This window comes from Lutra lutra, chromosome 11 (assembly GCF_902655055.1).
Source record: "Lutra lutra chromosome 11, mLutLut1.2, whole genome shotgun sequence".
Lineage (NCBI taxonomy): Eukaryota > Metazoa > Chordata > Mammalia > Carnivora > Mustelidae > Lutra > Lutra lutra.
This window is the reverse complement of record NC_062288.1, coordinates 42,112,971-42,140,809: the sequence shown is the minus strand read 5'-3', so window position 1 is coordinate 42,140,809 and position 27,839 is coordinate 42,112,971. Positions and strand designations below refer to the sequence as shown.

General features: G+C 39.0%; 1 protein-coding gene and 1 long non-coding RNA gene across 2 annotated transcripts in view; one reads left to right on the top strand and one right to left on the bottom strand.

Annotated features, from left to right (window-relative positions):
• The first annotated feature begins 3,286 nt into the window (after positions 1-3,286).
• LOC125080762 (uncharacterized) lies at positions 3,287-26,018 on the top strand. Its single transcript, XR_007121466.1, has 3 exons — positions 3,287-3,450; positions 6,215-6,399; positions 25,943-26,018. It is a non-coding gene; the product is annotated as an uncharacterized LOC125080762 (long non-coding RNA).
• The window catches only part of GLCCI1 (glucocorticoid induced 1), a 110,323-nt gene continuing 86,044 nt past the window's right edge, over positions 3,561-27,839 (bottom strand). The window contains exons 5-8 of the mRNA XM_047694836.1: positions 25,864-26,016; positions 22,178-22,388; positions 7,701-7,821; positions 3,561-6,512 (exon numbers count right to left, since the gene is read on the bottom strand). Coding sequence (XP_047550792.1) covers positions 6,167-6,512; positions 7,701-7,821; positions 22,178-22,388; positions 25,864-26,016 — 831 coding nt within the window. The 3' untranslated portion in view covers positions 3,561-6,166. The remainder of the gene's footprint in view (positions 6,513-7,700; positions 7,822-22,177; positions 22,389-25,863; positions 26,017-27,839) is intronic.

The following is a 27,839-nucleotide window of genomic DNA, read 5'->3' as shown; positions in this document are numbered from 1 at the left end:
GAAGCCTCCTCCCCATTTGACAGGTCCTGTGGAGCCCTACATCTACCTTTTATCCCACCTGCTTCCAGAGAGTGGTTTGAAATAACATCCATTGCCTACAGAATCTTGCCCAATTCTGGCCAAAGGAATGTCATCAGAGTCTTGCTTAAAACTGATGCCAAGACTTGAGTAGAATTTATAGTGTGAAACGGGACCCATTCCTTATCAGAAAATCGTTTGTAGGCAAAGTGATCTAATTATTCAAATTCTTAGTGCTAAGAAAATGGCTGTTTTAAATGGGAGGGTCCATCTCCAAACTGATCTGGAACCTTTGAAACAACCTTCCTCTCTTTGAGAGATACAAAGGCCAGCAAAATGGAATAGGCAGTTTTAAAACCAATGGGTCACCAGTGTCCCATTAAGGAAAAAAACTAATACGTTCAAGGTGGAAATACTTCTCATTTTCTTGAGATTCTGCGTTTTCTTTTTTTCCAGCCTTGAAAACTGATCACCTGTCCCACCTCTTCTTGGATCATTTTCCACAGGGAATGGTTTTCTACGAGGATTTAATTTCTCTCCCCATTGTCTTCGATAAGACAGTTTAATATTAGACAAGATAACTCTTAGGCATATACAGTATTATGTAACGTTGTGAGTTGTTCAAATAACAAAATCCTGTATGAGGAAGCTTTATCTTCAACCTAGTCCAACATGGTTGTTTGTTGTTGTTGGTTTTTCTTTTTAAGAATTTGTCAGAGAGAGTGCGCGTGCACACAAGCGAGGGAAGAGGCAGGCAGAGGGAGAAACAGGCTCCCTGACCAGCAAGGAGCCTGACCTGGGACTCAGTCCCAGGACCTTGGGATCATGACCTGAGCCAAAGTCAGACGCTTAACTGACTGAGCCACCCAGGCGTCCCCCCACAGGGCTTTTTTCAAGAAGTATTTATTTTAAAAGGGCAAGCCTCACTTTCTGGACCGAGGGGACATTATAGCATAATAAGACCCTAGGGGAGATCTCGGTGGCAGTAATGGGTCTATGTGGTTGGGCAAGAGGCACACAGGGCACTGCTGTGTTGTTTTATTTATCTAACCCTATGTAAGAAATTACCCCCAAATTCAGCACCTTAAAACAACAAACTGCTGATCTCACAGGGTTTCGGAGTTTCGGGAACCCAGGCGTGGTTTTAGCAGGTCTGGCTCAAGGTCTCTCATGAGGCTGCAGCCAAGCTGCCGGCTGGGGTTGCAGTCATCTCAAGGCTCAGCTGGGGCTGAAGGATCTGCTTCCAAGCTCACCCACATGGCTGCTGGCAGGGGCCCTCAGTTCCTCGTTAGCTGGCAACCAAAGCTCCTTTCCATGTGGGCCTCTCCCCGCAGACTTCCTGAGTATCCTCACAGCAGAGCTTCTCCCATAGCAAGTGATCCATGAGAGTACACGCCCAAGACAGAAGCCTCTTCACAACCTGATCTTGGAAGTGACAGCCATCGCTGCCACACTCCATTCATAAGTTCAGCCCACACTTCAAGGGGAGGAAAATGAAGCTCTACCTCTCTGAGGGGAGCATCAAAGAATTTGTGGATATATTTAAAAAACCACCATGTTATGATACAAGTTATCTATATCTAGTTTATTCTTTGGTCTCTGGCAAAGGTCAGCACATTTTTTTCTGTAAAGGACCAGATAGTAAAATATTATTTTAGGCATTGTGGGCCAGACTGTCTCTATTGCAAAATAGCCATAGTTTATACATGACTGAGTGTGGCTTTGTTCAAGTCAGATTTTATTTACAAAAAAAAAGGCATAGGGCAGGTTTGGCCACAAGCAGGAGTTGGTTGATCCCTGGTCTACAGCTATAGTTATTGGAAGTCTAGTATACTAAATGATTTTGTTTCCTTGCCATCGGAATTCCATTTCAAAAGAAATTCGTCCATAAGACATAGCTGTCTGATCCGCAGCTTGAAATTTAACAGTGAAATAATAGGAAGACAGAAAGGCAAATATGAGAGGTTTAGGTGGAGAAAAAACTTCAGGACATGGGATTCCAATTGTCCTCTGGGAAAAAGGAAGAATTGGATTATAAAGGAAAAGAGCTGATTTAGTACCACATGGGACAAGACAGTGTCTTCATTCCATTTAATCAATGAAGCGGAGATGAGACATAAAGTCCGAGAGGAGACGTCCTCTAGAAAACCAGAACTGGGGTGCTAGATGATAGCATTCCAGGTGTGACTCAAGATGTGAATTAAAGGACCCATCTTCACACACACACACACACACACACACACACACACACACACACAAAGACTTGTGAGTCCCACAGATGGGGTCGAAGGGAGTTGCTGGGAACATGTAGGAATAATGGCACTTCAGAGTTGGAAGGGGTGGGGGCAAACAGTTAATTTTGCACTATTCACAAACTTCAAGTGATTAGTTTTAGCTAACACAAGGCTAAGCATCTACGTTCTTAGATCTATTTTCCCCCTCCATGTTCTTTAGGTTTTTGTTTTGTTTTGGTTCTAGTTCCTTAGGTTTAATTTTGCAACTACTAACTTGTTCCTCAGGGCTGTTTAAGCTTCTATGACCCAGTCAAGTCTAGACGGAGCTGAGAATTCCACTTTTCCTTCACAGCCACCTGCAATGAACTTCTAAGGTAGTTTCCTGCCTAAATTATGTATCATCCTCAAGAAGGTGGTTGAGAAAACTGAGGGTTGCTTGGGGTAGGGAGGTAGGGAGAGGGTGGTTGGGTTATGGACATTGGGGAGGGTATGTGCTATGGTGAGTGCTGTGAAGTGTGTAAACCTGGTGATTCAGACCTGTACCCCTGGGGTTAATAATACATTATATGTTAATTAAAAAAAAAAAAAAGAAGGTGGTTGATAAATCTCACCATTAAAAAAAACTTTTTTTTTTTTTAGCCCAAAGCACAGCCATGTTATTTTTAAATTAATCTTAAAGGTAAAATCTTAACAACCTCTTTGATGAGATGTGCTTCAGAAAGGAACACTCTGCTAATAAATTATTTCTCAAAGAGGTTTGTTTTTGCTCTCAGGCGGTGGCCTGAGACCAAAATGGGGCCTATTATGACCCTATTTGGATAGCTGGGCATAACATCAACACTCTTTTGTTCTGTTAAGGTTTTCTCCCTCTTATCCCAATCTAAAGCTAAATGAAGAGTAAAAAATTAAAAATTTTCACAGTTTCCTTTGCAGGGAATACCCCACACTTCCTTTGAGGTGATGCCACTGAATTTAAACAAATTATTTCCATAAATAATTCCTGGGTATAAAATAAAGATTTGGGGACAGTGTTTTCTCTCTTTAAGGTGCTTACAGCTGGGAGATCAGTACAAAGACTCAGAGCCTTAGTCATCTAGCTTCTTACCTTGTGATGGAAAGTATGCAAATGACCTGTCCAGAAGACATCAGGCTGTGGAAATCCGATCCAGTCAGAGTCCCTCCAGTGCCAGAGATGCACGTCAGGAATTCAGTGAGCACTGGATACCGCCGCCATCAACCTGATCTGAGTCCCTCTCCGTCAAGGTAAGATGCTAACAACCCAGTCTTTCCAAAGACATATGTGAACTATTCCAGTTTTACTAATAACTTTATTTAAATAAGACACAGGAACTTCTATACCGAAAAAATACAAAACAAAAGCCACACATTTCCTTGTGTAAAGCCATATTGTATGGTAACTCCAATACTGTTCAGCGCAGTGGCTAGAATTAAACAGTACAACTATATACAAAATTTAAACAATTTCTGACAAATTTCTACAGCTGGATGTAGGATACATTTGAGCTCAACAACTTCTGGGAAGTTTACGTGGCAAAGCATACGCTTTAACACATTTGGTTCAAAACTTTAATATATGCTAAGAACAAATGTACAACACAATATTTAGTTTCTCATGAGAAAATAAAAGCACATGTCACTATAAATATCGTACATCAGATTTCATCACCAAAAAACCATTCAGTCCATCTTTCAGAAATTGATATTGATACACTATTGCATCATATTTGGACAAAAGCAGAGCGTAAGATCAACACATTATGTAATGCTAAACCAGATATCAGAAGTTAATGGAGCTCATATTTATCTTACAGAACTAATAATTTTCTCCCTTTAACCATAATCTACAAAATATAGTATTTTCATCAAGGCCTGAGATTATTAGGGTTAAAGGTGTCTGCTGCTGAAGAGATTGTTTTAAAAGGTTCCCCTGTGAAAACGGCAAAAGTAAACTGAGTCCTTTTCCATGACAGTCTCCTACAATATAACACTGACTAATTTAAAGGAGCCAGAATGCACCTTCAGGAGAGAATATTACTGCAAACTTTGGTGGAAAGAAGATAATTGGGATCATGACAAAATAATACACAGAATACATACACACGCAAACATATACATATATATATATATATGTATATATATATATATATAATTTCTTAAAAAAAAAAATCAATGGTGTTGCTTTCTTCTCTATCACCTCTTCCTTCTTCAACCTCCTTAGAAAATAAAACAAAGAAACCCCGAGGAATGACTGAAGGGAACTGAAACGTTCCTGTGACTGTAAGCACCTTATTCCCCTAATTCTTAAGAAAACAGTGCCATATACTGTAGGTACAGATGAAACAACTCTATGCTTTACTGAACTAAAAGCAACGGAATAAAAATACAAAAACTTCCCTTTGCTTTTGGAGACTCTCTTTGTGCTGCAGAAAACAAAGTCTGAGAGTTGGGCTCTTCCACTGACCAACTGGGATTATCTAGGGCTCTCATCACACAACTTCGTTGAGAATTCAGGTCAAGTATGCAAGTTCAAGGCGATTTATTTGGGTTTTTGCTTTACTTTGCACATCTGAAATACTAACAGAACCATCCACGATACTGTGAGGAGAGGCTTGAAGAGACAGCTGCAAACTACTGCCTTTCTAAGTCACCAAACAACCAGCTTTCTGTGCTGCACTGCTTCTGAGACCCACACATTCTCTCTCCACATGAACGCGACTCATGCACCTCAACTGCTGGAGGAAAACAATAACCAAAAGTGTGACATTTGTAAACCCTCAAGTTAAAGAACTTCCGAGAGAGAAACTGAACATTAATATGCCTTTAGCTAAAACAACAGCACTTTGTGACTTTGATGGCCAATATAAACAAAAAATCTCACCCATCCCTTGTGAGAGTTCACTTTTTTGGCAGTTAAACCTAGACTTTCTTGTTAAATTCCAACACACACAATTGGAATGTTTATGTACAGCCTGGTACCGGAGACACTTCATTTGCGACATTGTAACAGTCAGGAACTGAGCAACACCTGAATTTGTTTAAAAAAAAAAAAAAAGAAGAAGAAGAAGAAGAAGCCACATGTACACATGTTGAAACAGTGAATTCAACAGTTGTGTTTTACTTGTAACCGCATGACAAAAGTGATGTCAGACACCACAGATTTGCTGGTTCTCCTCATGTTCACCCATGTCCAGGATTATTGTTCTCCTAGGGTTGAATGCACTTCTTATTCTAAGAATGTGGAATGTAATGAGGAAAGGGAAATGCATAAAATAAGGAAAGGCAAAAGAGTGATGTTCCCTCTTTAGCTTTTTAGCTGTGAAATATTTAATATCCCAATATGATATACATTCCAAGTTACCTGAGTTTAGACTTCAACTGAAGTACCTGAAGCTAGGCCATAGGGTGGGCACTGTGCAACTGTTGTGGCCATTTAATTTTTTTTTTTGCATTGTATGTATTATAGAAGTTAGAAACAAACACCTGGATCAATTGTAAACATAATCCTGAAGTACAGTATTTTCCATAGGACAAAACACAGCAAGACATTTTCTATTTAGACAGGCAACTTTTTGATATAGAGCTTATTTATACTGAAGAATTTGGAACAAAACACAGGACACAGTACTAATCTGTCAAACATACTATGAAATGCATAGTCTCCACTTAAAACGCTGAATGACGCACACATTTTGCAAGCAGTCCTGCTTTCCACAAAAACTGCTGAATAGGAGTTCCGTCCCTGCCAAGATCAGTGTTAAGATACTTTATGATGCTGATAAGTATTCTGTTGGTGGTGGTGGCGTTCTGAAAGTTTGTCCCTCCATGCAGATAAGCTGTCTGAGGTCTAATTCCTAATCCATGAAGGTAGGGTAGAGGCCAGCTCCCCCTCGGTTTTAGATGATCACATAGTTCTGAGCAGAGATGTGCTCCTCGCCCTGCAGGTCCTGCACGAGCTGCTGCTGCTGGGACGGCTGTGGGACGGGGGCCTCCATGGTGCCCACCGAGCTGGTGTCGTCGGAAAGAGACGTAAATGAAACCCGGGAGGAGAGCTGCTCGACGGTCAGAGTGGCCAGGGCTGAGCTCTGGCCTGAGTTAGGAGAGTTCTTGAGCATCAGGTCGGAGGCAGGTAAAAGAGGGCCTAGAAGTTTTACAGGACAGAAAGCTGATCCGGTTGGGATGAAATTAACCTTGTTTTTGTCAGGACATGAAAAGAGAGGGGCTGAGATAGGCTGACGAGACCTAAAACCGTAAAAGAAAATGACATTTACAATCACTAAAAGCTTCCAAGCTTTCTGAATTAGCTGGAGTTCTCTACGACAGCTACAATGTGAATGGTGGGGAATGAGTTTACACAGAGGGGTAAACATCTTCCATAGCACAAGTCAGCTGGCAGACTACAGATGTACACAGCACCAAGTAATATTTGAGACAAAAGGATTTCAAAAGGACTGGGCAATTTTTTTCTGAGATCATTAGTTTGCTTTCAATCATTTAGGAAGATGGAAAAACCTCCTACATTATAGTTGAAGATTATGCCAGGTTAGAATGACCATTTCTGCTAAGGAAAAGTATAATGGGAGAGGGATTACCTAATCATATATTTGGTTTTAAGCATTTTCTCCTTTTTCTGCAACACTATACATACTTCTACTAACAAGTCAGGGAAAAAAAAAAAGTTTCAGGAATTTCGCAAAGAGCCAGTCAGCCCAACAGAGCAGGGTCCTCAAGACTTTCCTCCCCTCCCATTCCCAGGAACTAAGCCATCAACTCCTGCAAGACCGGTCTCTGTCCCCTTCCAGGTTGCAAGAGTACAGCGGCCTCCCCCAGGCACCTGTACTGGGACAAAGGGATGAGTGAGTCCAACAGCCACACAGTCTCACACAGTCTTTTTTTTTTTTTTTTTTCCTGAGCTACTCTGCCAAGTATTTACAGCATGAACCTCTTTTCCTTTAATTTCTAATTTATGAAATTTCAAAAAGAAAAAAAATCTGTGGATGAGACGTCTACATTAAACGAATACACATGCTAGATGTATCTACAGGGAGACAAGTTAGTTTCCTTCTGGCTTGTGGGATCCTGTCATAAGGCCAGCCATCTTAGATACTAACTTTGCCGCTGAACACCATCTTGTTAGCCATCCAAATTAGCAGAGCTTTGGAAAGGATAATTCGTAGTGATTAAAAAATAGATCTTTTAGGTTGTAGGGATAAGTTTCTAAGCTTTTTTGTATTAGCTTAATGTATTTCCAACACATAGACTCCAATTCTCCACTAAGATCCCTTCTGCCTATTCAATTCTCTTTTCATAATTTGGTTTTAAAACGCATTATCAGCTGGATGGAGTAGTTGATTCATCTGTAATCAACTGGTCTCAGTAAAAAGCTTTACAGCTTTGCAGATCCCAGCTGATAGAAAAGACATTACTTACGCCAGTTCCTCAAAGACCTTCACTCGCTCACATCCCTCTGGGGGCTCCCGTTTGAACATGTAGCTGTTGTTTGGTTTGGGAGATGAAGCGTACTTGGGTAACGGTGAGCTACTCCCACTGTCTGTAAATTTAAAGCAGTTATATTAACTAGTGATTGAAAGCTCTTTTAAATTAAGTTTGATTTCCAAACAAGCAGCCTTTTGCCCAGTTTATCCACTATGGCCCCTCTGCTTCCACCACAGAAAGTCCTTTATTGCACAGCTATTACTAACAACCTCATGTAGTACATTTCTTAGAAATATAAGCTTCGATGCAACAGTAATCTGCCATATCACGGAACAGAAAAGGGCGTTATTTTGGTCCAGAAATTGCATTTTGAATAAAGTAGAGCTATAATCTGAAAGATAAATACAGCGGTATGTATTTCAAAATGTAAATGAATGGGGTACTATGTATAAATCATGCAAGAGAATTTTAAGAGATTATGATATAGGGTCCTCTGTTTCCTCACTGTCCAACCGATTTAATTAAAAATTTTAGCATGTGGAATAATCTTCATTACAAATGTTCCTAGCAGAAACATTACTTTTATTAAACACCACGAATAAATGTATGCAGGGAAAAAACAGGTTTACAACACATAAGGTCTTTTTCCCTTAGCCCACTATGAAAACAGAATTTGCTCAGAAGTTCTCCTTTAAAAGGTCTTATATAAAAGACTTTTTCCAGCAGTTTGTATTTTTGCAACTAGAAGCATAAGAAATCTAAAAGCATCTCTACCTCATATGTTTTCTTCACATTTTTGACCAAAAAAAGAAAATGGTCTATTCATGAAAGGCCATAAAACCTATATGTAATTTCTCCCTTTCCTACCTGGCAAAGGATTTTGGAAATTCAAATCCACCAAAATGTGTCATTATCTTTGTAAGATGCCAAGTTGTAAAGTCAGTAACATACCTGTATAAATATAACAGTCCCATTTAAACAAATTCTGACTTAATGCAAACCAATCCCCACTGCTAAAATATTAAGCACCCATTCTATTGAGATGTATGATTTTTACTATATTTCTGAAAGATGGCAAGGCACCATAATTACGTTTGTCACAATTTTGATGAGTTGCTTTAGTATAGGCTACAGAACACAGTATAATATTCAGAATCTGAATAATAGCGATGTTTTTATCATCATTAATGAACTATAATACATGCTTAGAAAGTAGACTCTTGAGGCACACTTAGTGTATTTGGTGAATGATTCAAAGAGCATCTATGTTAGTCTTGGGAATGGAGATGCGTGCTTAAGTTTAAATATGGCAATAACTCTGGGAAATCACTATCTACAAAGGGCCACACCACTGTGAAACCTAAAAAACCAGTTTCTCTGTCACTACGGTTACAGATGTTCCTATAGACCTTTGGAAGGAACTGGGTCTTAGAATTAAGTTTGGTTTTGGGGCGCCTGGGTGGCTCGGTGGGTTAAGCCGCTGCCTTCGGCTCAGGTCATGATCCCAGGTCCTGGGTTCGAGCCCCACATCGGGCTTTCTGCTCAGCAGGGAGCCTGCTTCCTCCTCTCTCTCTGCCTGCCTCTCTGCTTACTTGTGATTTCTCTCTGTCAAATAAATAAATAAAATCTTTAAAAAAAAAAAGAATTAAGTTTGTTTTTTTCACGTGCCATTCAGATTTAAGGATTTTCTTAAATTTTTTAACATTCATCTTACATTACTTAAACAAATGAGAGGCAGCAGGAAGAATATAATTTTCTCTCATAGGTGGATGCACAACATTACTAACCTGGCTAGAGTCTGAGTTTGCTGCTCTCTACTTGAGTGAGACCAGATGGAAAAGACTGATCCACAGTCAAAAAGTGGTGAGAACAAGGCCTTGAGCTCGGTGTAATAAAGCCTGACCCCACTTTCCCGTCCAAGCAGCAACAAGCCCCATAGAGGCAATGCAAGGCAAAGGAGAGAAGACGTGTGATGCCTCTGTGGAGCTTCCTGTTGGTGACGGCAGAACCCGGGAAAGGCACAACTGGCCTGAAGCCGTGGGCTCGACAGCTATGACAAGCCTTTTTGGGCTTTGGGCGGGAGTGTGACCGTGTCAGTGGTCAAGGACTCTCCCCATTAGCACGTCAGAAAAGTCATCTTGGCCACAACTGCAGTTTCCTGGGCTCTACTTCTGTACTACATCACCAAGCTGACTGCAGGATTTCTCTCCTGACTTCAGTAATGGTTTAAGGGACTCTCCCAGAACTGAAAGCTAGATGTGAGTTGGACAGTCTACAAAACTGACTGTCTTATTAACATCTACAATAAATCAAATAGTGTTTCTTCCTAAATTTTTTTCTAATTTCAGAGGCTTATATTTTAAAAATTTTACGCACTTAAACATTCTTGTTCTTTTTTGGGGGCTGGGGGGCTGTTTAATGTTAAATAATAAATATACTGCTATCTTAGAAAGATAATATTCAGTACTATTATATCTCTTTGCGTCTTCAATGAAAAAAGTTGGGTTTTCAAAAGAGACTCTTAATGTCACAAAACAAACTGAGGGTGGCCGGGGGGAGGGGTATAGAGAGAGGGTGGTGGGGTCATGGACATTTGGGAGGGTATGAGCTATGGTGAGTGCTGTGAAGTATGTAAACCTGGCGATTCACAGACCTGTACCCCTGGGGCTAATAATATAGGTTTATAAAAAAATTAAAAAATTAAAAAAAAAAAGTTGGGTTTTGTTGTTGAGAATATATATATCTAACATTTATTTGAATGTTTGGTGGTCTGGAAAGACAAAGCTTGGAAAAAAATTGAAACCAACAGATTTGTTCAATCTGGAGTTTTTTCCTCAGGTAAGTATGCAATCTGGTAGAAGGCAAAGAGGAAGAGAGAATGGAGACACCATGTCTGTGGTTTCAGCTCTGTCACTAGTTGTATAACTTTGAACACAAATGGCTTTCTGAGCTTCTAGAAAACTAAAGGAATTACCACTCCTAACTAAAATCCTGTGGCATTTTTAAGGGTCCTAACAAACAAGGTATTTTTTCACTTACAAAGTGGCATGATTTAAAAACAACCTCACTCATAGTGGTACCTGGGTGGTACAGTCAGTTAAGTGTCCGACTCTTGGTTTCAGCTCAGGTTGTGATCTCAGGGTTGTGATATCGAGCCCTGCATTGGGCTCCATGCTCAGAACAGAGTCTGCTTAAGACTCTCCCTGTCCCTCCCCCATACTCTCTCTCTCTAAAGTAAATAATAAATAAATAAATAAAAACAACTCACATGAACAACTATTCTATCCATTTTAGACTTGGAGTCTTTAACAGATTCATTTAAAACTCTGCGTTGAATTTAATGAAGAGTTCAGTAACAGAACATAAATGTGAGGTAAGCATGTCTGCTCAGGAACTTAAAGATGAAAAGTCTCACAGTAATCTTAATTCAATCCCTCTTGTTCACAAGCATGATAAATTTTCACATTCTGTTATCTCTTAGTAGGAAATAACTAGACATTTAGTTCACATTAAATGTTACTTTATATTCTTACAACATCATAGCCAATGTCAATTAATAAAATGAAATCTAACAAATATGATTCTGTCTGTATTTATAATAGTTTTATCTATCTCTTTAAAGAATCACCCAACTCTGAAAATCAGGAGTATGGAAATATTTTATTGGCTGTTATAATAGATAATACTTATACATGTGTACCATATTTACCATTAAAATACAAGTAGCTTATCAAATATTTTTAAACTCATGATAAGGAGTTAAAACTTGAAAAAATTAGAGATGTTTTAGACAATGGAATTCCACATAGAAACAGTATTTTTTTAAACTACATGTACTTTTATAGTTTTCTGATTTTCTCCTTATATATGGCCTTCATTATTTCTGGTATATTAAATATAGTCCACAATTTCAGCATAAAAAATCATATTATTCAGTCAAGTCATTCTGCAGGTAGGTATGTAAAATCTTTGCTATGGTTCTATTCTAGCCCGAAGTCTTTAGATGTCTCTTACTATCAGATCACTTTATCAAATTAAGCGAAATTAGTATTAAAACAAGCTATGCAATTATAGACCAGCAGTTCTTAACTCTGGTTTCATATTAGACTCATTAGGAGAGGTTTCAAAAATACCAATAAATATCACTGTCCAGACCTCATCCCTAAGATATTCTGATTTAATTAGTCTGGGGTTCCTCCCCAGCATGTGCTTCCCCCTTCCACTTTTTTTGGTAAAACCCCCACATGCTTTTAACAGAGCCAGATTTGAAAGCCAATCATGAAAAGGTCAAAACGCTGGTTTGGAATCAGGCTGCCTTGCCTGACTTCTACCAGGCCTGACACCATGAATAGGAAAAGTATGATCCCTTTTTTGATCTACAAAATGAAACTACTGATACGTAGCTATGAAAACCATGTATAAAAGAATCAAGATGATGCCTGAAACACAGTGAACTCTCAATAAATATGACTTTAACAGTAGAAAGCACATGTTGTTCCTAGTTTGCAAATTTAAAATGGTGAACCATCCGAAACTAAGCACCTATTCTATTTTTTCTCAGCAGAAGAGAGGAACAAGAAAGTCATTTTTAAAAGATCCACGCATCCTACTTCTATTCAGGTATGTAAAGGTAAGATCTGGTGTCTGGTAGGGAGGCAGGGTAACACGTGGAGTACCAGATTTCCCTGTTGAGACTGCCTAGCATAGATTCTGCCAGTTCATAATGTCATCCTCTATTATCCTGAAATTCAAATCAGTGTCTAAAGCGGACTCTAGATTCTTCTACAAAGATCTAACCAGGAGAATGTCCTTCTTATTCTATCTTCACAGTGGAGTACGTGCCTGGTAAGTGAGAGTAGAGTTCCACCAAAACTATACTCAATGACAGATGAGAAGCATAATGAAAAGGTAGCCAATAGAGTTAGATTAGAAGTATGACTGACTAAAAATAGGACCTAAATAATTACCACTCTAGTATTAAAATTACTTCTTTTGCTTCAGGAAATGAAATTATCAGCTGTAGTGTGGTTCGACAGCCTAATGTAATCAGGAGAGAACACAAAACTGTACAGCATTCCTTGGCAACAAATTCTGGAACCTGTTGTTATTGCCAGTTGTATTGAAAATGCGTTCAGTTAACTCCAAGACCAAATTGGAAACAAGGAGAAAATTTGGCTTTTACAAGTAGTCTCTAAGGTGTCTCTAAAATTTCAAAGTCAACCTTTAAGAGAAGGTTACAGGATTTTAATAAAACAAGACATTAGCTGTAGCTAGTATCTCCCTTAGACCAGCATTCAATAAAGGAGGTAAGGTCCTTACATTTTTGAACTCTGCTTCAAGTAAGACTGTGTTTTGAATACTGGGCTTAACTTACATTCCAAATGTTTGGTTCCATTAATCAAATATTTGTCATATGGGGGGAGGTGTTTTAATCACTTACTGTTCCCTAAGTATTTACTGAATTAACAATTTGTAAATTAAGCACACAAATCACAGCTGCTCCTTTATTTTTGTGTACTCACAGTAAGTGCAAACTTTCTTCCACAAACAATCCTGATATGCAGAACAGGGCTTATTATTATTACCTTGAAATGGGACCTAGAGCTGTTGATATGCTAACTGGTCACGCTGAATTTGCCTATCTGACATGGCAGTTAAAAATGAAAGCAAAATACTTTATTGAACACAGTCCTCAAACCAATTTATAGACTAAAATCCTGCCTCTTTTAAATATAAATCACAATAGTTACACTGAAAATAAATTTCAGATTATACAGAATATTTTATAGCTTTAGATGTAATTAAGATTCTTTTTTTTTTTTAAAGATTTTATTTATTTATTTGACAGACAGAGATCACAAGCAGGCAGAGAGGCAGGCAGAGAGAAAGGAGGAAGCAGGCTCCCTGCTGAGCAGAGAGCCTGCGCCCCTGTGATTAAGATTCTTTTTTTTTTTTTTAAGCTTTTATTTATTTATTTGAGAGAGAGACAGTGAGAGAGAGCATGAGCGAGAAGGTCAGAGGGAAAAGCAGACTCCCCATGGAGCTGGGAGCCCGATGCGGGACTCGATCCCGGAACTCCAGGATCATGACCTGAGCCAAAGGCAGTCGTCCAACCAACTGAGCCACCCAGGCTTCCCTGTGATTAAGATTCTTTAAAAAAATCTTTTTTTTTTTTTTTTAAAGATTTTATTTATTTATTTGACAGAGAGAAATCACAAGTAAGCAGAGAGGCAGGCAGAGAGAGAGGAGGAAGCAGGCTCCCTGCTGAGCAGAAAGCCCGATGTGGGGCTCGAACCCAGGACCTGGGATCATGACCTGAGCCGAAGGCAGCGGCTTAACCCACTGAGCCACCCAGGCGCCCCATTCTTTAAAAAATCTTTAAAAAAAAAAAAGAAAAAAGGGCACCTGGGTGGCTCATTTGGTTAAGCAACTGCCTTCAGCTCAGGTCATGATCCTGGAGTCCTGGGATCGAGTCCCCATCGGGCTCCCCGCTCGGTGGGGAGTCTGTTTCTCCCTCTGACCTCTCCCCTCTCAAATAAAAAAATAAAAAATCTTTAAAAAAATAAAAGTAATTGAGATTCTTAGGAAAATCATTCTGATTCAATCTTAGTTTTTATACTCTTGAGCTTTTTAAATGGAAATATTTCCAGGATGTCAGTTTTCAAAAAGCTAAAATACACTGTTCATATTAAACTGCTCCTAAAGTGTGCTAATGGGGAAAAATAAACATTTATAATAAAAATTTCACTGTAATTTTAAATGCTCACTTAAATATTTACTGAGCACTTAACTATGTGCAAAATAGAAGGCAAAGCAAAAATGCTTTAAATGTTGTCTTACTGTATTAGGTAAAACTCAGTATTTACTCTGCCCCCCCCCCATTCTTGCTAAAGAAAAATGGTATTATAATGTCTTTGAGCAGAAACCAACATAGAATCTTAGACTTATAACTATTTTCTCCTTAAAGCCTATTCCTTCTTTGATACTCAGTGCCTAATTAATGGTGGTAATCACCTTTTGCATCTCCCAAACTAGAACTCTGTTAGAACCTGGCCTTGCCCCTCCCGTACCTCATCCATCGATCAGCCAGCCACCAGGCATTGCTGACTCCTCTTCAGTCCCTGTCCTCTAACTCCTCTGCAGCCCCCAGTCTTGCTCTGCCCTGCACCTGTGGTTTCCCAACTCAGGGCACAAAACAATCTGCTGACATGCAGGAATATTAGAACACTTACATATGCTTACTTTCTGTCTTTAGGAATAAGAAAGTTTGCTTCGCTAGTATATATTTAGTTTGTGGAATGAATTAAATACATACATAATTTAGAAATATATGAACAGATTAAACATTGCTGAAAGGACACGTGATAAATAAGTTTGGAGACTACAGGACTAAACTATTTAAATAGCACCTTATCTTGTCCTTCTGCTGTCTCCACTTCTGTAGTTCCACCTGCGTGTGGCCTTTAAAGATAAAGCTGGTCATATCTTTTTTTTTTTTTAAAGATTTTTTTTTTATTTATTTGACAGATCACAAGTAGGCAGAGAGTCAGGCAGAGAGAGAGAGAGAGGAGGAGGAGGCAGGCTCCCTGCCGAGCAGAGAGCCTGACACGGGACTCGATCCCAGGACCCTGAGATCATGACCTGAGCCGAAGGCAGAGGATTTAACCACTGAGCCACCCAGGCGCCCCAAGTCATATCTTTTAACTAACAAAGATCTGTGCTTGGTCTGCCATTTCTCTTCAGAAGGCCTACTAGGCCCCTTATGAAACAGTGACCTTTCAACCTCTCTCCTCTCGCTGCTTTCTGCTCCCCACCCTTCACCCCTGTGTTCTAACCACGCAGTTTCTGACTGCTCTCCACACAGCAGGACCTTTCACGGCTGAATGCCTGCATAAGGCTATTCCTCCTGCAAGGGGAGCCAGTAGTTGTAGGAGGTTCCTACAGAAGATCACTGTTGTACTCCAAAGAATTTAGGAAAGTTACTTCATTTTCTACACCCTCAGATTCCCCTTTCTTAAAATAACAACACTGTCCCCTACTCATAGGATTGTGGTAATATTATAGGAGATGACAAAAGTAAAATCACCTGAGCACATTTGATCACTGCAACAATCCTATGAGGCAGGTACCATCATTATCCCTAATTTATAGGTAAGAAACTGAGATACAGAGAGGTTGAGTAACTCGCCCAAGGACACATGATTTGGTAAGTGGAAGAGCAGGGATTCAACCCGGCTGCACCCGAGTCGGAGCTCATTACCATTAGGCTCTCTCTCTTAATATGTTTTGATTTAGCTCAACTTAGTGCCCTCACTGGAGATATGAGGAGGGGAACAGATTGACTGATCACATTCCTTCCATCTAATGGTCCATGCTTCTAATTAAAATCTTATAGCTCAGGTAACAGCTTCATTGGACCTGCCTTCTATTAGTCTCACAAGGAGACAAGGTGTAAGGAACGGCCTCTATGTGTTGATATTCTTAAAGAAACACAAAAGATAACAGGGAGAAAAAAATTAAATAGATCCCCTTTTCCTCTAATCTAGCTGATAGCCTTTTTTCTCCCCTGTCCTGATCAGAGTGGAAGATGAGTTGGATTTTAGCAAAGTTACATCCCTTCACAGCAGTTCAATAGGGAATTTGAACTTCATGGCTTCTTTTCCACCAAAAGCCCATCATTAAATTAGTATAATCTTACTTGTTTAGTTCTCTTTACTGTCTTGTTTTTTTTTTTGGTGACAATGGGAAAGGAGGACATTATCACACCCTTCCCGAACATTCAAAAGCCTAACACATACAATAACCTAAAGAAAAAGGTACTGATGTTCAACACAGCTATAAAATACACCCTTAAAAATGGACATACCGGGCGCCTGGGTGGCTCAGTGGGTTAAGCCTCTGCCTTTGGCTCAGGTCATGATCTCAGGGTCCTGGGATAGAATCCTGCCATTGGGCTCTCTGCTCAGCAGGGAGCCTGCTTCCCTCTCTCTCTCTGCCCGCCTCTCTGTCTACTTGTGATCTCTCTTTGTGTCAAATAAATAAATAAATAAATAAATAAATAAAATCTTAGGGGAAAAAAAAGGACATACCATAAAGAAATGTCCTAAAGGAATACCCAAAAGTATCTCCACTAGGCAATACTCTGTGCTAGGCACTACTCCATTTGCTGAGGAGAAAGCAAGGAGCAAAATAAGGTTACCTGCTCCTGCTGGAGCTTATATTCTGGTGAATAGATAACAGGAGATTAAGTGAAATATATATGCAGGCATGTTAATCAATTTGAGTTTGCTTCTATTCTGGACTTTGGGTTGTACCTACTAGAACTGAGATGCATACTTATTAGTTTTGAATTATAAATAATAACTCGTCATCCAGAGAGTGCCAGCATAGCATCTGCCCTCAGTGCAACTGTGAACATTTTCCTAAAGAGGGGAAATAGGCATTTCCTGGACGCTTCTTATGTGCTGTCAGACATGGGAATATAAGTGATTTTACATGTTATCTTGAAAGAGAGAAACAGGGAGATGATGTTAGGGACAGGATTCTAGAATAGGTCATCATTAACCCACGGAATACTGCAGTGTTTTATCTCTGTACTCTGTGACTTTACCACCAAGAGGTTCTTCTAGGATAATAAGGCATCCTAGAACTATATGAGGCTTTTTTGATAGAGAAAACAGACTCAGACTCAAAAGCAGTGATTTTAAGATGTAGTGGCGAAAAGCAGTATGTACGACATATTTATTTTCACAATATAAAACACAAAAAGAAAAGTACTACAAAATCTCAACTGATTACAGGCTCTCTAGAAGATAAAGGGTTAAAAGGTTAAAGAAGAGCCCTAGAGATATAGGAGCCCTAGAGATAAATGCAAATAGAGTTAAAATGTAAGTAGAAAGGAATAAGATGATGTCAAAAAGAGTCTCTTTCAAAAGTCTGACTAGGTGCAGCCCTGGACCCAGAAAAGACCAGGTAATACTTCATTTCTTTCTCCCCTACAACCAAGGGATACTCAGTCCTAACAACCAAAGTTTAGGAATATTAATATTTATGAGTTAATCACAGTATGAGGTAAATAGGCTTATATGCATTGGCCTTGGGAAACTCCATCCACATAATATACGTTGTTCTTGTGGGAAAATGCAGTTTAAGTTCCAAGTACTTGATTTATGGACTCTTGGAATATGACTGTTAGTAGCTGGCCTGAGGAGAATGGTTCAGTTGACTTCATGATTAGAATGATCCATGTTTCCACAATATCTTGCAAAACTGCAGAACTGCAGAACAACTGCCTAAGTGAACTGTGCCAAAGATCAACTCTAATTGGCAGGCTCACGTCTCAAGCTTGTGGCTCACCCAACTCCACTCTGGCCACCATGAGGAGCACTGGCAGAGCTGCTAAAAGAATATTCTGACGCTGCCATTTGTATTACATAAGTGACTATTTTTCTGCCTTGCATTTTGGCCATGATCATGTAAAAAAATTTAGGCTAACTCTAAGGGTATATTCTGAGGATGTCAAGATGACAACTCTTACTCTGGATCCTGAATTCTCCATACGGACCACACTGTAGGAACTGTGGTGGGTACTACATTTGTTAGCCTGACAACTTATACATGTAACCAGGCTGTCTTCAGCCTTTAGGTCACTGGGAAAACCTAGCAAAAAAAGGAAAAAGAAATCCCAAACCTGAAAACAGTCTCTTAATGGCTGGACCTTTCTCAATAGTCAGAGTGCTTTTGTCCTGGCACTGCAACTGAAATAGCCAAAGGAAAAAACCAATATACTAATCAATTGAAATTACTTTACAGGTCTCAAGTTATACATGGCTCATGGAAAAGATTGTATGTTAGGAATAGGAAGAAATAATGCTAGCAAAATCACAAAAAGGTTAAGTATATCACAGATGAGTATTAGAAAACTAATCAGCTCACTAGCACATCCCTCATGAGAGCACATATTCACAATGGCTACCCCCTCCCCTCTTGAGCACACGTATCCAGGGCCTAACAATGTTTGAACAGGCTATTCTATCACAGAGAAAGTTTCTTCACAGGAACTGCAGAATATGTAGGTACTCCAAGTATATTCAAGTTGACTACAAAATCACAGTATCAATTCTATCTTCATAGTTAGTAATACAAACCTATTCAAAATGTATAGCTTCCATTTTTTTCTTTACTGGAAAATGCAAATTATAAGAATGGGTATCTTTAAAAAAACACAAAATTCAGTCTGTACATAGAGAAATAACGACTCAGAGACTATTTCTATAGTTTAAATCAGGTAACATATATAGGTTTCAGAAACTATATAACAACTCACTCTTTAGTACCTTTGGTATTCTGAACATACTTGTATAATAGTGTATTATTTGTTTATGTTACTATTGTTCCATATTAGACCATAAATTCCTTAAAAACAGATTTCACATCTTATTCATTTCTATTTCTCCTCCATTCTCTAGTGGATTTCCTGACATACAGTCCATGTTCAACAAATGTTTCTTAAACTGGGAGGATAAACTCAGTTGAATACATAAACCTCCATTCCTGATCCTGAAGTCCATACGTGTGTGTATGTATAGACATACATGCATATATTAGAGAGATAGATGCTATTTTAATTTTTTCTTCACAAAGAGGGGACTTGGTTTATTTAAGAACTAGAAAGTGCACATTGTAATGTATGGTCACCTATTTTTCCAGGGAACAGTAACATCATCTTAATCTCAATCACAAAGTAATGCTCAAAGCTAAATATGGTCAATATGTTAAAAAACTAGTGTCTTAATTCCCAAGCTGAAATAGTCTTGAAGTATAGAGAAAAATGTCTAAAATGATTGAGAGCTCCATAACTTTTACGCAGATTTTTTTAAAAAGTCACAATTAGCCACACCCAACACAATTTATTGTTTACTATGGACCAATTGTTGTGCTAATAAGCACTTTGCTACAATATCTCATTAACCCCAATAATGCTATTGAGGTAGGTATTATCACCCCCCCCCCCCATTTTACTAAGAATTATTTTTTTAATTAGGAAAAAACTGTTGGGTCTTAGAGATGATCTGGACCAATGTTCTCATTTTACATTAAAAAAAAAAACAAAAACAAAAACAAGAGGAACAGGACCTTCAGGGCATTAAGGTAAGTGAAATAAGTCAGAGAAAAACACTGTATGATCTTACTTACATGTGGAATCTTAAAAACATCAAACTTTCAGAAATAGAGAGTAGAACAGTGGTTGCCAGGAACCAAGGACATAGGAAGATGACAGTCAAAGAGTACAAACTTTCAGTTATAAGATGAATAAGCTCTGGGGATCTAAGGTACAGCATGGTGACTACAGTTAATAACACTGTATTGTATACTTCAAAGCTGCTACGAGAGTAAAACTTTAATGTTCTCACCATAGCAACGACAACAAAATGGTAATTATGTGAGGTGAAGGATATGGTAACTAACTTTATTGTGGTAAACATTTTGCAAAAATATATACATGTATCAAATCACTACTGTACTCCTTAAACTTACATATGTTCTATGTAAAAACATATACTGTTTTAAACTTGGACCTAAGAGAGTACCTTTTCTGAAATGCAGAAACCATGTATTTATCTGCCTCACTGAATATTAGCACGTAGATGTCCTGAAGGCAATCTCTCAGTTAACCAGAGTAGAACTCACTCATCATCTTCCTAATACACTTCCTTTTTGGTTCAGTGTCTCTCAATTATGCACAATATTAAACTTAGAAAGAAGAAAACAAAACTCCAGAAATTAATTGCCTAGCCTTATTATTACTGCTATTTTTACTTTCCCCAACTTACATGGACTAAAAAATAGCAAGAGCAGTCAACCTGGACTGCACTTATCCTTTCTACTGATATAACAAACACAGAATACAGGTTTTGGAATCAAGACAGACCTCTCTTGCCGCTTATCACTCGTGTAGCCTAAAACAAATTACTATTCTCTAAATATTTCTAATTACCTTCATAATCCTATTAGAAGCAAAGTGTTTTTTGTTTAACTGTGAGACATCCAGAGTATATGTTATGAGGAAATGACTGAAGGTGTTTGTGCCAGTAGGATGATGCCTCAGTGAAATCAAAGTTCCCTCGCCTGACATTCTATGAAATATCAAGACTTCCCACTTGAAGCAAAGAGATGCCTATGGTATGCCTTCAGTACATCCCTAATGGGGGAAGGAAGTTCACAAGGCTTGTCAATCATGAAAGGGTGAAAAGCAAGCAGAGGGCTACGGAGATCCAACCACAGAAAGAAAAGCAGAAGACAAAGTCCAAAGTAACTGCTATTTAACATCTCAGCAGAGTCAGGCAAAATGATGAGTGAAAGAAGCCAGACACAAGAATACACATGCACCATTCCATTTCTGCAAAATACAGTACATGAAAAAATTAAATTATGGCGATGGAAATCAGAACAGTGGTTACTTCCAGATGGAGAGGGGAAGGGGGCCCGAGGGAACCTTCTGGGATGCTAAAAATGTTCTGTATCTTCATCTAGGTAGTAGTTTCATGAGTGCATACATATGTAAAAATTCACTGGGCTGAGCACTTAAAATCTGGCAATTTAAATGTAATAATACCTCCAAATAAAAAAAAAAAATGAAGGGGAATGACGGTCAAATCAGGACAAGGACCACAAAAATCCTGTAAGTTTCTATAACTTTTACCTTTTAAGTTTTAAAATTCTGGCCTATGGTGAATTTCTCTGTGGTGAGAAGCAGTAAATGTGTGATAAGTTCAGTGTTTCTTTGGAAGTAACTAGGGAGGGGGAAGCTGGGCAATCTTTGCTGCCATCTGGGTCTGGGTCCAAGGGGGCCAGAAACAGAAAGAGAGTAAGAGGTGGCCAAGTGCCTGACACAGGGACAGAAGAGTCAGGGGAGACAGCTGAGGCCGAAAAGTAACAAAAATCCCAGAGGTGCCACCTCTTACCCGTTTTAGTTAATAATTCTTTTACATACCATAACAACCTCTGACATCTGGTAGGTACTTATCAAACTTTACCTACTTGGTTAAAAATATATCATCCTTCCGACAGAATATCTAGAAATTACTTCCTCCTCAGTCAATCTGATTATAAAAATCGACCTTTAGGCATGCGCAGTATAAACTCAACCATAATCATCATTAGCTTTGGACAATACCAAGGAAAACCCTGTGTGTTCTAGGTTGTAAAGCTCTTTGCACTCCATTTGAGAGCTTTCATCAGCTGTTAGAACCATGCGCTGTGCTTCTCTGACACATTTATGGAAGATGTTTGTGAAAGCCACAAAGAAGGGGGTACGGGAAACCAATGAACGAACCTAGATTGACCAATCCTTCACAATCCCACCATTCCACAAAAGAAAATAAAGGGATGTAATGGTCTAAGGCAAAGAAAGTATAATGAACAAGGCCCTACGACGAACCCTCTATCTAAGTGGATTATTTCCTTCTCACCTTTATCACGATCATAGAGTAAATCTTCTGTTGAGCAAGGGCTCCCATCCTGGGACTCGGGGGGACAAAAGGGGGAGACACAGGGTGAATGGCTGCTACAGCTACTGCTGCGCTCCTGCACAGAGGGGGTCTGAGTGTCAATGCTGCGAGTGCTGCTGCTCCGGTAGTGAGCAGGGAGTGGGGCTCTTCGACCGTCCGGGATCTCCAAGGGCTGGAAGAGAAACAACCATCACATGTGTGATGTCTACAGAGGCACACAGCAGGGCCTTGGTTTTCACCTTCCACAACCATCTCACCACAGATGATTTTTCAGAGATTAAAGACACCAGTTTTGTGTCCTGATTTCTGCACATTGTTTCCACCGAACCAAAAATTTACTTTCAACTACTAAGGATAAGCTGTTTTACCAACTCGGTAACTCTCTGTATGCATCTATAGATTAGCACTTCTGTAATACTCCTCCAGGGGAGGGACTTTTTTCAACACTGTCCCCAACACCTACCACGGTGTCTGGCACATGGCAGATATCCAAAAAACATGCGCTGAATGAAGTGACCAAAATGCAAGAAGTTACTCTGACTTGATAGTAAGAAAAGTAAAATTGCATTCTCGCAGGTATAGATTTTTCTGTTCATTCTTTAATTTTTTATTTTATTTTTTTTTAAAAGATTTTATTTATTTATTTGTCATAGAGAGAGAAGCGAGAGTGAGCACAGGCAGACAGAGTGGCAGGCAGAGGCAGAGGGAGAAGCAGGCTCCCTGCCAAGCAAGGAGCCCGATGTGGGACTCGATCCCAGGACGCCGGGACCATGACTTGAGCCGAAGGCAGCTGCTTAACCAACTGAGCCACCCAGGTGTCCCTCTTTAATTTTTTAGACATCAGAACAGTATCATGTTTTCAATTTCCTCTACAGATTACCTAAAGTTTCCAAAAAGGAGATTGATTTTATTACTATTCCATAAAGGATGTTAATATAACTTAAAACAATTCTACTATTTTGGTATCCACCTTTGTAGGACTACTCATAATTCGACTTGGTTCTTCAAATACACTATTCTGAGTGGCAAAAATAAGAAACGGAAATGAAACTATAATCACAGAAACATACATTTTGGACCCAAAAAGACCTTAGAGCTCACTATTCCAGTTTCCTTACAAATAAAGGACCTATAGTTTAGTGCTTCTGACGTCATGCTGATTATATGGCATCAGAGTTTCTGTCACAGTGGACTCTCCCAACTGCTGCAGCCATAAAGATCTGAACAACTTTTTGGGAGGATAATTTTAGCAATATTCATCAAAATTTAAAACATACAAATGCTTTTTTTTTTTTTTTTAAGATTTTATTTATTTATTTGACAGAGAGAGATCGCAAGTAGGCAGAGAGGCAGGCAGAGAGAGAGGAAGGGAAGCAGGCTTCCTGCTGAGCAGAGAGCCCGATGAGGGGCTCCATCCCAGGACCCCGAGATCATGACCTGAGCCGAAGGCAGCGGCTTAACCCACTGAGCCCCCCAGGCGCCCCCATACAAATGCTTTGACCCAGCAATCTCACTGCCGGAAAATTGTCTTTAAGAGTGTATGTTTTCTACATGTAGCACTGCTTGTGATGACAAAAACTGAAAACAATCCAAATGCCCATCAACAGGGGACTTCTAAGTTATGGTACATTCATACAATGACTCACTAGATATTAGCATACACACACGTATCAGGAAAGATATACAAGATACTCCTCACAATGCTCATATCTGCTAGGCAATACAGAGAGTTGAAAGGAAGTCTTACCTTTTAATTTTATAAATATAAAATTGAACTGTTTAGATTTTGAAATTAAATCAGTTTTAAAATCTGCACATTACTTAAAGACATACATTTGACAGAAATTAAATAATTATTTTGGTCCCCCCCCCCCCCCCCGCCCAAAATCACAGGGGTAGTTAAGTCAAAGGCTATTTGACGTTTTCTTTTGTTGAGTGTACATTTAAGATGTGGTCAAATACAGGTTCACACACAGTAGTGTCCAGATTTCTTTTCTGGGACAGAGGTAATTTCTAAAGCATTTTTGTAAAATCCAAAATGGCTCAATGACCTAACCATAAGGAAAGGTTAAACTAAAAAACTCTTAGAAGAAAACACAAGTATCATTGTGACCCTAGATTAGGCAATGGTTTCTTAAATATGACACCAAATATACAAACAACAAAAGAAAAACAATAGGGGTCCTGGCTGGCTCAGCCGATTAAGCATCTGCCTTTGGCTCAGATCACGATCTCCAGGTCCATGGATGCAGCCCACATAGGACTCCCTACTCAGCGGGGAGTCTGCTTCTCCCTTTCCCTTGGCCCCTCCCCCTGCCTGTGCACACTTGCTTTCAAATAAATAAATAAAATCGTTTAAAAAAGGAAGAAAAAAAATGAAGAAAAACAATATATCAAACTTTGTCAAAACTGACAAAGTATTTGTTTCAAAGGACAGCATCAAGAAAGTAAAGAGTGAAAGACAACCCTCAGAATGGGAGAGATTTTCAAATCATACATCTAATAAAAACCATAAAGAATTTCTACAATTCAACAATAAAAAGACAAATAATCCAGTTTTAAAATAGGGCAAATGATCTAATTTCCAAAGAAGAGATACAAATGGCCAATAGCACATAAAAGATGCTTAACATCAGGAAACACATAGCCACACCATGAGAAGATGCCCACACCCACACCCACTAGGATGGCTACAATAAAAAAGGCAGAAATACAAGTATGGGTGAAGATGGAGAAACTGGAAGCTTCATTCAAGTAAATGGTGTAGTGCAGACACTCTGGAAAATAGTCTGGCAGTTTCTCAAAAGGTTAAACAAACAGCTACCAAACCACCCATTCCACAACTAGGTATATACCCAAGAGAAATGAAAACATGTTCGCATGAAATCTTGTATATGAATTTCATGGTAGCATTATTCATGATAGCCAAAAAGTGGGAACAAGAGGGGCGCCTGGGTGGCTCAGTGGGTTAAAGCCTCTGCCTTCGGCTCGGGTCGTGATCTCAGGGTCCTGGGATCGAGCCCCGCATCGGGCTCTCTGCTCTGCAGGGGGCCTGCTTTCTCCTCTCTCTCTCTGCCTGCCTCTCTGCCTACTTGTGATCTCTGTCAAATAAATTAAAAAAAAAAAAAAGTGGAACAAGATCATGTTCCCCAAGTGATGACTAGCTAAACAAAATCCACACAACTGAGTATTTGACAATAAAAAGGAATGAAGTACTGATAAATCTTACAACATGGCTGAACCTTAAAAACATCATGCTAAATGAAAACAGTCAGTTACAAAAGGCAATGTATTGCAGGATTCCATTTATGTGAAATGTCTAGAAAGGGCAAAGCTGTAGATCAAGAAAGGAGATTAGTAGCTGCCTACAGCTGGGGGTACTGGAAGGAAATGAGGGATGATTGCTAAAAGATACAGAGTTTCTTTCTGGGGTGATGAAAATGCTATAAAATTGATTGTGGTGATGGCTGCACAACTGGGAATATACTAAAAAAAAAAAACAAACCACTGAGTTGTACATTTCACATGGGTAAATTGCATGGTACATGAATTATAGCTAACAAAGCTGTTACCAAAAAAAGGATTTTAAAGACAGTTCTGAATATTAAAGGAAAAAAAAAGGATTCCAACATCCCACGGAACCTTACCTTGGACACTTCCTCCTTCCCATTATTTTCTTTAATGAATACCTTTTCTAATTCAGGACTTATCCCTTCTACATTGCAGGGCACACGTGAAACGGAAGATTTTGGCACTGCTATATTTGACAGTGGCATAGGGACTGATCTTGATCCAGCAGCCTACAAAACATAAGATAAGGTAGTGTCAAATTACTTGTGGTCAAAAAACCCCAAGAAATCAAGAACCGAAAAGCATGGTAAATCTGAAAATGGCAACTCAAGTAAGGAGAGTTATTTCAACATTTCAAATACAATTTATAAATTCAGATTCACATACAGAAATTCAGATCCTAAAGTAAGGAAGGTAAAAAGGCTACAGTCAAAATAATCCTTTACGTTGAAGTGTAGAGGTATAATGGTATAAGTATACACTATTTCGGTAGGAGAGCAGACGGACTCTTCGGCACTGTTTTCTTTTTCCCTTTGCTATTTTTACCGAAAAAGCATAGATGAAATCATGTCAGTTATGTGTATCATGTGGCTTTACTGGACAGCTCTGTGTGTTTAAAAGATTCGTTTCCTTCACTATTACAATTACCTTCTAGTATTTTTCATTTCCATTTTGTCAACCATTTAAGAAAACTTTATGGATTATTAAATAGTGTGGCAACAACATATCATGTACAGTTCAATAACATTCGCTTAGCAACTGTAAGATTGTTTTCAAAAGTCTTTTGGAGGAGTTCTCAAGAAATAACCACCTCTCACAGCTATCACAGGGGGTACCAAAATGCTCATCATGGTAAGTGTACTCCTCATCCCCATCACCTGTTTCAGCCATCCCCCCACACACCTCCCCTCTGGTAACCATCTGTTTGTTCTCCGGAGTTAAGAGCAAGACAAGCCTTTCGATGCTCAAGGAACTTCTACCACAGAAAGGAAGTATGAAAAACACAGATGAACAAGGTAAAAATAAAAATAATATATGGTCTCTTATTCTGAGTGATTAAAGTTGATATGTAGGATTCATAATGAGGTGGACCACTAATCACTGATTAAACATGAATAATATTTCCTACACTCAGTGCTGTGCTTCTGCCATCTGTGAACCACTGCCTGCTAATGCCCTTTGTTATTGATGCACGAGAGGTTTTCATACTGAAGTTGTAACTCTTTGTCATACATGTGCGCTTACTTTAGTACCAGATATCTTTCATTACTTTTATGGTTTTTCATATTTAATATTTACCCTATCATGATTTATTTTTGTGTATGGTGTGAGGTAGTATGTTTTTTGCCACCCAGTATTCAAACTGCCAACATTTATGATTCTATATTTGATTTCCTTATGGATTTCTATATTTGATTTGGTTCTGATTTCATTTCCTTCTTAACAGATAATCCCTATACAGAGCTTCACTTTAATTGCTATTCTATAGTACATGTTGGTATCTTATAGGAAAAACCTTTCCAAATTTTCTTTTCTATTAATTGGCATCAGTTTTCCATATGACCTTTGAGAACAACTTTTCAAGTAACAAAACAAATCCTTTTGAATTTCCTTTGGAACTTAAGCTGCACATTAGTTTCAGGTAAACCGCTATTTGAAAAACATTGAGTCTTTTCTTCCCATGCATAAATGTGTTGAGATTTCTCATTTAGGTCTTGGTTTTCTATTTCATATACTCAAGTCTTTAAAAAAAAAAAAAAAAAGATTTTATTTGTTTATTTATTTGACAGAGAGAAACACAGCAAGAGAGGGAGCACAAGCAGGGGGAGTGGGAGAGGGAGAAGCAGGCTTCCCGCCAAGCAGGGAGCCGGATGCTGGGCTCGATCCTAGGACCCTGGGATCATGACCTGAGCCGAAGGCAGACACTTAATGACTGAGCCACGTAGGCACCCCATATACTCAATAAAGTCTTATGATTTGCATATTTCTTTTATGTCAAATTCTAGGCATTGTATATTTTTCTTCTATATACTAACATGTTATTGAGAACTGT